The 11,733-nt window shown below is 29.6% G+C and overlaps 1 protein-coding gene across 1 annotated transcript; it reads right to left on the reverse strand.

Annotated features, from left to right (window-relative positions):
* Positions 1 to 2,351: 2,351 nt before the first annotated feature.
* LOC106775121 (probable endo-1,3(4)-beta-glucanase ARB_01444) lies at positions 2,352 to 5,199 on the reverse strand. The gene has a single exon (XM_022785165.1). The coding sequence runs from the start codon at positions 4,742 to 4,744 to the stop codon at positions 2,666 to 2,668; it is 2,079 nt and encodes a 692-aa protein (XP_022640886.1). The 5' UTR covers positions 4,745 to 5,199; the 3' UTR covers positions 2,352 to 2,665.
* Positions 5,200 to 11,733: the final 6,534 nt, after the last annotated feature.

Here is an 11,733-nt window from a genome sequence, read left to right on the forward strand (position 1 = left end):
ATTAACTATCACAATATAGTATCAACTTGAAAATAGATTCTAATAGAGTTGGCTTCATCGACTTTATTGCAACACTATAATTATTTCAAGAGAGAGTACAACAAACAAATTCTAAAATTGATGTTCATATTTATTAAAATAAAAGAATAACAACTTATATTTTTACTATAAAAATAAATCCAAATTATACTTTTAAAATTAAATATTAGTAATAAAACATAAATTTAGCCTACATGAAAATAAAATATAATAAATTGTACTTTATTAAGGGATACAATATTATATTGTTTTTTTAATAGTTTGAGGATTGATAGTACAATGCAAAAGTTGTAAAGAGACATTTGATATATTTATTAAAATCAATATGAAAGTGTGCAAGAAAGAAGGTGGAAGGTCTTGGAGTTGAAGAGTTAGATCGAAAATATTTTGTTATAAAAGACATGATTTATTAGGAATATCTCTTGAGGGTGAATCAAATTAGAAAAAGAATAAACAGATCAATATGATAAGAATAGAAAAGAGATGTGTCAAGACAAATTGAATCGAGAGAAAGAATTGTTAAAGCATGGAAAGAAACTTAATTGAGATGAAATGTATTATATTAGGAAAAGCTTAATCAAGATAGAAAGACGTAGAGAGAAGAGCAATCAAAGCATAGGTTAAAGCTAAATAGAGAAAAATAGTTATGTGCAATAATCATTAGAGGATGTAGAATCAATTTCAAACATATTATTAAGAGTTTCTCCTACATTACCAAAATGACAAATCCAATATTGATTGTAACAATTTGGATCAATACTTTTGTTGATTTCCTTTATCAGTTCTTATTTTATCTTTTGTAATTGACTTTACTACAATTTACATTCCTGCAAAACCTTTATCTTTATTCTCTTCTTCATCTACTTTCTTCTCCATTTTCATCTTGTTCATAATTTCATCTCTAAATACAAAAAATTATCAAAAATTTGATTATTGGAAAGAAACACACAAATGGTTGATTGAAGTCCATATTAAAAAAGAATTGAGTAATTTAAAAAATTTTGTGACTTTGATCCATAATATAAGCACTTAAACACTTTAAAATAGATTGAAAAACTTATAAGTGTTTTAGACCATGAAAGACAAATCCGCTTAAGTAGATTAGGTTTATTGAGTGATATTGAAAAAGCATCCAACCATAATCCTCGAAAAATAATATCAATAAAATTTATTGGATGGTTAAAGATAAATTGATTACAATAGTAAAAACAATATTAATACAATTTATTGAATAGTTAAAGAAATTTATTACAATAGTAAAATTATTGTGGGAGAAACATAATAAAATAATGCATAGAAGGATTAAACATAATTATTGTTCCAATTAATTATAAAACTTCTTATAACTCCATGGATAATACATTCATAATAGTACATTAACTATATTCATATTATTTATTTAAAATATATTATACAATATTATCATTATACTTTTAAATTTTACCACTTAATCACATAATAAAAATGATAACACTAACTTGTGCTTCATTTTTTAATATTAATTAGATTGCGCATCAACAAAGACAAATCCACCCTCAAGCCATCCTACTACAAACATGTCATTTTTGTATGTTAAACATTGACTTTTATAAACTTTAAATAAATTTACTTTCTTTTTTCATGAAACTTTCTGTATAAAATACAATTTTTAGCGTAATTTCCTTGACTGAAACTCGCATTAAGATCAGAGCTGTTATTGGATTGCTATTTCCCGACTGTCAAGAAATTAATTTTTTATTTATTTATCATCATCATTACTATTATAATTACAAGCCAGAAAAAAAAATTGTAATCAACTTCAAAGAAGTTTCCATATTTGTTGTTTATAATTGTTTTTAGTTGACTTTACATTCTGATTCAAAATAGTTGAGACTCAAGATGTAGAGTCTATAAAGTAATGATGCAAAAAGTGAGTCTAAGATATGTGAGATCTGTTATTATTATTATTATTATTACTATATATATATATATATATATATATATATATATATATATATATATATATATATATATATGTATGTATATAAACCTTTTTTTTATCATTTTTAGAAAGAAGTGAAAGGCTGCAATTTGATATAAATTCAATAAAGTCTATGTAAGATTTAGAGTTGTAAAAATAAGTTAAATGTGTAAAAAGTAATTATGAGTAAATTGAGTGGAATTGGTTTTAGTTTAACCTATACGACAAGTGACATGAATAAAACTAATCAGCTCAATCGATAGACTTATCAACCTATTTTATATAATAATACAATCGCATGTATTATAATTTATATATTTTGTATGTCAAATTACAATACTTAACATTGAAATTCAATAATATAATTTAAATTTTAATTCATCCCTTTATTGTCAACCACAATGAATTGTTGAACCAAAATGAAAGCAACACTGATAATTAAATATATTATCATTCATATAGTAATGACTTGTAAGAAGCCGACCTGCTGTGATAAAGTATGATATTGTTGTAACTTCATTATATGTTTCTTTTTCATGACATAGAAATCATCGACTTATTGGTATTTTAAAACTTAATAGTAGTAATGATAACAATAGCTAAACCAGCAGTGTTTCATGTTCAATGTTCAATGTTCATGTTCATGTTCATGTTGATCCTTCTTATTCATCCTCTGCTGTGAATCCACCACAAGAGATTAGTCAAAGAGTTTCCACCATCAAAACCTGTAAGGTTTCTTATCTTCTGCAATGCACTTTCATTGTCATAAATCCCTTCAAGGGCATACACAAATCCCTTCCATCCTTCACCAACACCATCCCTATTCAAAGCAGGTAAAGTCCACTCCACAAGCTGCTTCACAAACTCAGCATTGGAGAAAATGGCTTCAGAAATAGGCACCAATGGCAAGAGCTGAATGCCAAGCCTACACTCTTTCCACTCTGCAGGAGCAAACCATAGTCCAGTGTCCCTCTTGTTAGACCACAGAACTCCCATGATCCTGTTCTCTTGCGTGAACTCTTCCTCATACAAAGTCCCTTTCTCTTCCACATGCCACCACATTTTAGTCCCCAGAATTTCCAATGCTGTCAGTGTTGATCCAAGGGAAACAAGATGAGCATCACCATATGCCAGACCCATCAAAGCTGCAGAGTAATATGCACACACAGCCTCACTTGTGCTCTCTTGGTTCCTCCCATCTGTGAACTCAGTTAACCCCCCAGCCCAAGAGTGAAGAACATAAGGGTCAAAACACCTCAAACGTGTGTAATTGGAGTTTAGTTTTGTGTCCAAGTTCATGAAGTCTTGCACAAGGGAATAGGCTTCAGGCTTGTACTTTCTACCCCAGGCTTGATCAAACTTAGTGAGTACTGCAATTCCATAAAGGAAGTACCCCAAATGGTAGTGATGATCATTGTATATACCAAATCCAAAATCACCACCCCCATCATTGGACCCTTGTTGTGTAATAATGCCACCCCATTTCTTATCATGCAGAAATCCATTCCCTTTGAAAGTTCCCTCCAACCATGGCTCAATGGTTTCCTTCAAAAACTTTATAACCTTTGGAATCACATCAGGGTAGCGCAACTCCTCAGCAATCAGTGCCAACCTTGCAGCCCTTGCAACCAACTTCCCATAAAAATAGGACCTGGTTTCTGTTATTGATGACGAATTTAGGCCGTCAACATCATTAGAAAGGGCTGAAACAACTTCATCACGGGATTCTTCTTTGACTCCATTGGTTGATTGCCATGTTACAAACACGGGATCTGTTTGCAACACCCATGAATTCCCGACAACACCAACAACATCCCCATCAATGCTTCCATACTTAAAATCTTCAAGAACAGTGACATCATTGTCTGCATTAGACAGAAGCTGAACATGGAGAGGGTGAGCCAAGAGTAGCAAATCCCCTGACCCTTTCTTCTCCCACTTATACTCCACACAAAAGGGTTCTCTGAATATAGCTTCACCTGACACGGGGTAACAAGAACTGAACTTGTCAAGAACCGCCTCGTGTTTTGAATCAGAATCAGGCAGCAAGGCTATTCGGACTATGCCAGAAAATGCATCAGAAGTGATTTCAGAAAGAGTGTGGCTCAAACTGATGGGAGAGGAAGCATAAAGGATCCATGTTTGACCATTGTTGAACTGAAAGGTGTACTTGGTGCGAGTATTGTTTGAAGAGAATGAAAGAATGGCGTGGATGGTGGTGATGGAAAGAGGGGTTGGTTGGGTGACAGAAACAGTCAAAAAGGGGCTTCCCCTAACAAGGAGGAAGCTAAGATTGGAAGAAGGGATATCCAAAGTGACACTGAGATCACTGTAAGAGGAGATAAGGTGTTTCCCAGTTGAACCTTGCTTGGATGAGATGGTTAGATCAGCATTGAAGACTTGGTATATGACAGCAGAAGTGACTTGGCGAGAAGGGTATGAGAGAGAGAGGGAAGAGCCAGAGGATTTGATGAGGTAAGGGTGAATGTATTCAGGTTGGTCACCATTTTTTAGCACAAAGTTTTGGAAGAAAGAGTTTGTGGGGAGTGGTTTTGAGAGAAGGGTTGAGGAGAAGAATTGAGAGGGATCAGGAAGAACAGTGGATTGTGTCTCAGGGAAAATGAAATGAGTTTTGTGTTGCTTGACCATTGCTGCTTCTGAAGATGTTGGAAGTGGTGTTTGGTTGTGTTGTGGTGATGATGAATGCTTGAATGGTGTGATGTATATATGGGTTTTGGAGAGCATGAGGTGAATGCACTTGTTCCTTAGAATTGGTGTGTTTTCATTATTGGCGGCTACTCTATCAACAACCTGGTTAATTATTAAAGTGTTATGAGTAGGAAAGTGGGGTTTGGATTTTGTATTTTTGGGGATAGTTGACCATAGTTTATTGATTTTGTGAACTGGCTTTTGGTGCAAGTTGAGGTGCAATGTTTATCTTGGTGTGTTGATGATGATGTTAGAGAGGATCAATGATTCTGAATTTGTGATGAATGGTGGAAGGGTGTGAGTAAAGAGTATTGAATGATTGATTGAAAGGAAGCGAAACTTGGGAAGAAAGATGAGTGAATGTGACCATGTCAAGAAGCAAAATGGAAGTTTCTCAATGGGAACATACCAAATTCAGATGAAAAAAAGAAGAAAACATTACCTCACATAAGTGCAGATTTATGTGTTGGACAATTTGAACCAGATAGACGCATGTTACGAACACACACGAATCATATTGCATGTGGAAATTTTGCTAGCAACCCAAAATAAATTATTCGTGGAAAAGTCTTCTAATTTTTTATTTAATTAAATTTAATTGGATCCCATTCAATCTATTTATTTTTTATTGAGTATCGACCTAACATATCCTAATCGGATTTAGTAATTTAAAAAATAATTATTTATTAATAAAAACATCTCAAAAATAGATATTTATTTAATGATTAAAATTATCGATAGTTCTTAATATTACTCGTATCTTTTATTATATATTGATCCAAACAAGAAAGTATAATTAAATTGTTTTTTATTTATTTAAAAAATGGAGTAGTTTACTGTGTTATTTATAAAAATGGAAAAGTTGACTTAAAATTTGTGGTATAAGGGTAAGTCATATAGAGTTTTAGTGACTTTTAAATTAAAGTTATCGTAAGTGAAGATGACTTTTAAAAATTTAGAAAAGGTAAAGTCCTCAAAAAGTCTTATCAACTTTTTTGTAAATTTTTTAACCATTATGAGATTATTATGAGTGGTAACGAATTTAAATTTATATTTCAATTGAATTAAAGTTATCTTCACTTATCACAATTTAAATTGTGCATAACTTTTTAAATTAAAGTGGTGGTTAGTAATAAGATGTTTAGATAGATCGATCAAATGAAATGCTATTAGAAAGATAATCATGGAAAATTCAACAAGAAGGTTGAGTATGAAGGATAAATCGATAAAACAGTTAAGTAACATTGAAATGTCGACATGACATCCGACCATGAATAGCTTTCTAATAATATCTCATCTGATCGGACTATTTGAACATTTTATCATTGACCATAACTTTAGTTCGAAAAACTAAGCAAAACTGAAGGCATCATGAGTGAGGACAAATTTAGTTCAATTAAAAAATATAAATTTAAAGTTGTTACACTCATAATGACTTTGGTTAAAAAAATTTACAAAGAAATCGATAGGACTCATAATGACTTCACCATTTTTGAATTTTCTGAAGAAGTTGTTCTCACTCATGATGACTTCAATTTGAAAGTTATTAGGACTTCATACAATTTATCCTTGTAAATTTTAAGTCAACTATCTCATTTTTTAAAATAACAGGGTAAACTACCCCATTTTTAAAAGAAAAAAACGTTAAATTGGACAAGATCAAAGATCTAGTGTTCTTGCATATGTAAACATACCAGGCTAAGCGTATGTACAAACTTTTTTTTTTGTTTTTAATTTTTTTATCAAAAAATAATATAATTACTATTATATTTGTATAAATAATTTTAAGATATGTATATTTAACTGTTCTAAAGTATATGATGGAGTATTCCTGAACCACATCAACATTGGTCTTGTCCTAAGATGATATGGCCTAGAACACAACTGATTGCGTTCTAAGTACTTGCACTAAAATAGGTCCAATTTGCATGGTGACTACCTATATCCTATCACAAGTTGACCTCTCTAACAACATATACCCAATCATAAACTGACATATCTAACTACATATAGTATTATAGTAAAATATAATATATTTTATTATTATATTATATTAAATAATTAATTATATTTCGTTATGCAAAGTAGCACAATTTTTATGAGTATCTACCTCTCTTATGGTTCTCATGGAGACGGAAAAGTGAAAATTTAATAATTTGATAAATTCATCATCGCTTTAATTTAGAAATTAAGGAATAATTGTTTTTCAAGATTTGGTACAGTAGACTTAAGAAAAAATAAAAATAAAGTGAAATTGTTTAAATTAGGGAAAATATAGAAAGAAATAAAAGAATTTGAGGTGAAAATTTATGAAAGATAATGAAGTATGACATGAGTTTTATAGATAAAAAAACATTTCAACTGATAAAAATGAAAGATTATTATTTTGACACTATTCATAAAAATAATTTAAAATAAAGTATAAGTTATATTAAAATTTGTACTTCCATAGTCAAAGAGGTACATTGTAAAAATACTTAAATTCGACGAGCTCCTTGAACCTTCCCTTCAACAACCACTCTTTCTTCCTCCTTTTGGTACTTGTCTTTTACAACTCTTCCTTCTTCCTTTTGGTACTTGTCTTTTACAAGTGAATGGGTGTAGCGTTTTCAGAAGACTACTCAAGTCAATTTCGTTCAATCCAATTGACTTCAATAAAAGGAGTTCTGCAACAGTCTCGATCATCTTCAAACAAATAGATAAAAAGTTAGATACCATAAGGAAAAGATAAAGGTGAAGAGATTCTTTCTTTATAGAGAAATAATAACTTTTGTAAAATTAAACTTTATTTAACTAATTTATATTTATACTAAGACTTTTTAATAGTAAAATTGTAACATCCCAAAAATTTAATACTTAAACAAAAACCTTTACTTGAACCAAAGGAAAATTGACACCAAACTTCCTATTTTACGCTTTAGCTTCACTGCTTCCTAGCACTTGCTCACCATTGACATTCCCCTAAGCTCACACCATTAATGTGATTATTGCAAAAGAGAAAATAAACACATAGACAGACAACACAAAAGCAAGAGCAAGCTAAAGTACCAAAGAATATACATACCATTTAAAACAATAACAACACATCCATAATATAAATCAAACAATACATAAGTAATCCCACCAACCTTAAACTCTAACTATTTGGATATATGTATCGATGTCAGACTCATGGGAGACCTACACCCGTATATGGTGGAACAACTTGCTTAGAATAATAACCACAACCACCACAACAATTTCATACACCAAGGTTAATTCGTCGAATATCTATGGCCAATAAATGACCATCAGATTAAGTACCTCTTGCTACTCTCCACGACATAACCATCCATCTCTACTTTAGATTGAGGTTATTGACACTATCAGAATCATGCCTTAATCTCGGAGCCCCTACTCAATGCATTACACAACATAACCACACTAGGATATTCCTCCATGGAATTCCTTTTTCACATCATATTTAAATCCACACTTTCTATTTCATTTGAATATCATCATACATGTCTACCATATGTTTTCATAATACTTAACCATATACATAGTCTCATGTAAACATTATCATACAAATCAATAAATACTACCAAACAAGCATAAAAAAAACTAAATATAACTAGAAACCCAACAAGAACAAGAGAACAGAGAACACAAACCAATATAGCACATAGGGCATTTAATGCCAACATTTTGGCGCTTAGCACTATCCATCCTGGAAAAGTAACATTAGCGCTACTATCCTAAAGCTGATACGATCTTGGCCAGGAAAAAGTATGATCTTTTCTGAATTTGAATCCTCAAGGGACACAGAAAAATAAATCAAAGAAAAACGCAGAATAAGACAAAGATGGGGACGCCACAATCTAGTAGATTGATAAGTCAAGCGAAGATTCGTCACAAAGATGTTAATCTTTGATAAGAATCAAAGTTATAATCCAATAACCAAGAGAATCCTCTTTAAAAAATGCAAATACATATATTATGACTCAAAAGTGTCTACATATATACTTGGTACCCCTATATATAGGAACAAATGTTTAAGGCACCTAAGAAACCCCAAAAGAAAGCCTAAAGATATTGAGCCCAAAAATAATTCAAAAATTAAAAACAGAAACAAATTGTTTGCAATTAAAATAAAATTACAATTTATTTAATTTCCTAAATTATTCTTGAATTGTGCTCATGATCTTCACATTCTTTAAATTCTTTTCTTCATGGAACATTATAAAATTCAAGGGGATGTATTTTGATATTTGACCTTGTCATATATCCTTTGAATTAGAAATGTTCTTCTTCAAGTTCTTCTCATATATGTTTTAGGAGATAGTCTTCTATCACATCCTCCTTCTTGAAGAGGATTTGTCCTTAAATTCATACCACTTGAAAATTCTTTATCATTCTCCCTTGTTTAGGGAGAATTCGACTCGAATTCTAGATGATCTTCGTAAAAAAAAAACATAAATCAAAGACACAAAATTAGAATAATCCAAAATAAAAATTCTACTAAAATGTGATTTAAATCCTTGAAGAGGCCAATCTCTTATTATCAAATATTTGGAGGTCTCCCTCCAAGATCAAATACCAATATGCAAATACCATTAAACAATTTTAAATTAAAGATGTAATGCTCAAAGAAGATCAAAAGAATATTTCCCAAGTAAACAATCAAACTATAAGTATGACTTTGGTTATCCCTAAGTTGTTTATAGATGGTCAAACAAGCTAACTCATGTGCATAAGCTTGTTTCCATACTAAAAGAATGACTTTGAATATCCAAATGAATTGACAAACAAGCTAACAAATTAACAGTGGTGGCAAGGGTTTCTAATGTGTTGGGAGACTGAAGATGATGATGTGGAAGCATCACATTGGTAAAATTTGTATGTGGTGAATAAATACCATGTAGCAATGTTCTATTGGTCAGATTTAAACTCACACTATGTTAGACAAACCACGAAGCAAAAATAGAGCAACTCATTCAAACACTATTAATGTGTGCAGTATGTCGTTAACAATTTAGACAGTGTCATGAAAAAAAGATCAAATTGAACATAAATTATCAAACTTGGAATCACATTGAACAGTTGAAGAAAATTAATCTCATATTGAACAAAGTAAACAAAAATTAGGACCAAAAAGTGACTTCAAGTCTGTTTTTTTTTTTTCATCATCTTTCCTTTAAGGTATGTTAAGATAAATAGATAATTTGATAAAGAGTGACAGAAGAAATTTGAGAAATAATAAAAGATAAAATTTATAGATAAAAATAGAAAATAGAAAGATTTTGTAACTTTAAATAGTGACCCAATGAATAACTTTAAAGTTATTCATTTTAAGTGATTTAAAGATAAAAATAGAAAATTTTGTATAGTTTACAAAAATTTATAAATTATTTAATGGATGTGAAACATAAAAAGATATTTTAATAAATTTAATATATAAAATTAAAATCTCGTCTTTATTATTAAATAGTATAAAAATATATATTTAGTTAATGATTATTTTTTAAATTTTAAAAATGTAATTATTATAATAATTTGTTAATAAAATTAATGTGATTTCTTGAAAATAATTTAATTAAATATTATATTGTAATAAAATATAAGTTATTATAAATTAATTATTATTGTGATTAATAGTTTTATTATGAATATAACTTAAAGGAGTATGTATAAAATTTTGAACATCCTCAAAAAGAAATAAAATAAGTTATGAAAAAGAATATCTAAATCTTCGCATATAAACAATAAAAATAAAATAAAATTAAGGCAATGATAAAAAAATAATTGTATATGTTAATTAATAACTTACTTTCTAAATCTCTGCTATGTGGAGAAGAGTAATAATATTCACAACTTTTTCTTTTCTTTTCTTTCTCTTCCAAATTGTTGCAAGTCAGTAATATTACTTGAAGATGAAGTCTAATGAATTTGAGTAGATTTTAAAATATTTTTAATTGAAAAAAATACAACATTGATCTATATAATCTCATTTTTGTCTTTATTTTCTCTAAATCCACTCATTGTTATTCTTGAAATTTATCCTTTACATCGAAAGACAAGCCATTTTCAAAATAGAAAAGATAGACTAACAAGTAAGGCAATTTAATACTTATAATTTAGGGAAGAAAAAGAGCTTCTAGTTGTATATCCTTTCCTCGATATCATAAATCATAATAATTCCTTAACCGCGTCAAGTTCCTTATAATTTCTCTTTCCATCACAATACGACAAGACACGCCACATAAATTCTAACTGCACATACGTCATCCCTTCCTTGCACTTTCCTAATGAGAAACCTACTATTTTCTTTCGAATAAACATCCTTTAACACTATTTTAATATTATTTATGTGTAATTAATCTAAAATTATTATATAATTAATAATAATAATAATAATAATTATTATTATTATTATAAACAAATCACAAAATAACACAATATTAAAATGTTATAAAAAAATATTCTAAAATTATCATTATCCTTTCCTTTCTTCACACTCTAATTCTATAACCTTCCCATATCAACATACCCTAATTCCTTCACCTTCAATCACACCATTCAACCTTCATAAAAACCCCCTCGTACCAATCTCATTCATTTGTATCCAATCCAATCCAATTCCTCTATTCTCTATCCTATGCAAAATCATATCCCAATAAAGCCATTCTCCTTGTCAAACCTCTTCTCCAACAACTCATTCAAAATTCTAAAATACCCAACAACTCCATCAATTTAGTGTCACAATAATCACTCTTTGTTGCTTAACCAATTCTCCTTACCAAAATCATATCTTCTCTAGAGCTTGTTCACTTGTAAAAACTCCTTTTTTTTTTCATTTAAGTGAATTTGTTTTATCTTAAAATCATACTTTTATAATAGATTACAATAATATACTATTGTACAATAATCAATTATAAAAAAACACCAAACTTTCAAACATACGCATACTTATATCAAATTTAAAAATTGAAGTTAAGCTTCGGAATATTGTCCTTATTATAATTTTGCAAGCAGGTTTCTAATAA

Source organism: Vigna radiata, chromosome 1 (genome assembly GCF_000741045.1).
Source record: "Vigna radiata var. radiata cultivar VC1973A chromosome 1, Vradiata_ver6, whole genome shotgun sequence".
In the NCBI taxonomy this organism is placed as follows: Eukaryota; Viridiplantae; Streptophyta; class Magnoliopsida; order Fabales; family Fabaceae; genus Vigna; species Vigna radiata.

Coding starts and splice junctions, on each gene's coding strand:
- LOC106775121 (XM_022785165.1), bottom strand. CDS start 4,744: ATGCTCTCCAAAACCCATATATACATCACACCATTCAAGCATTCATCA.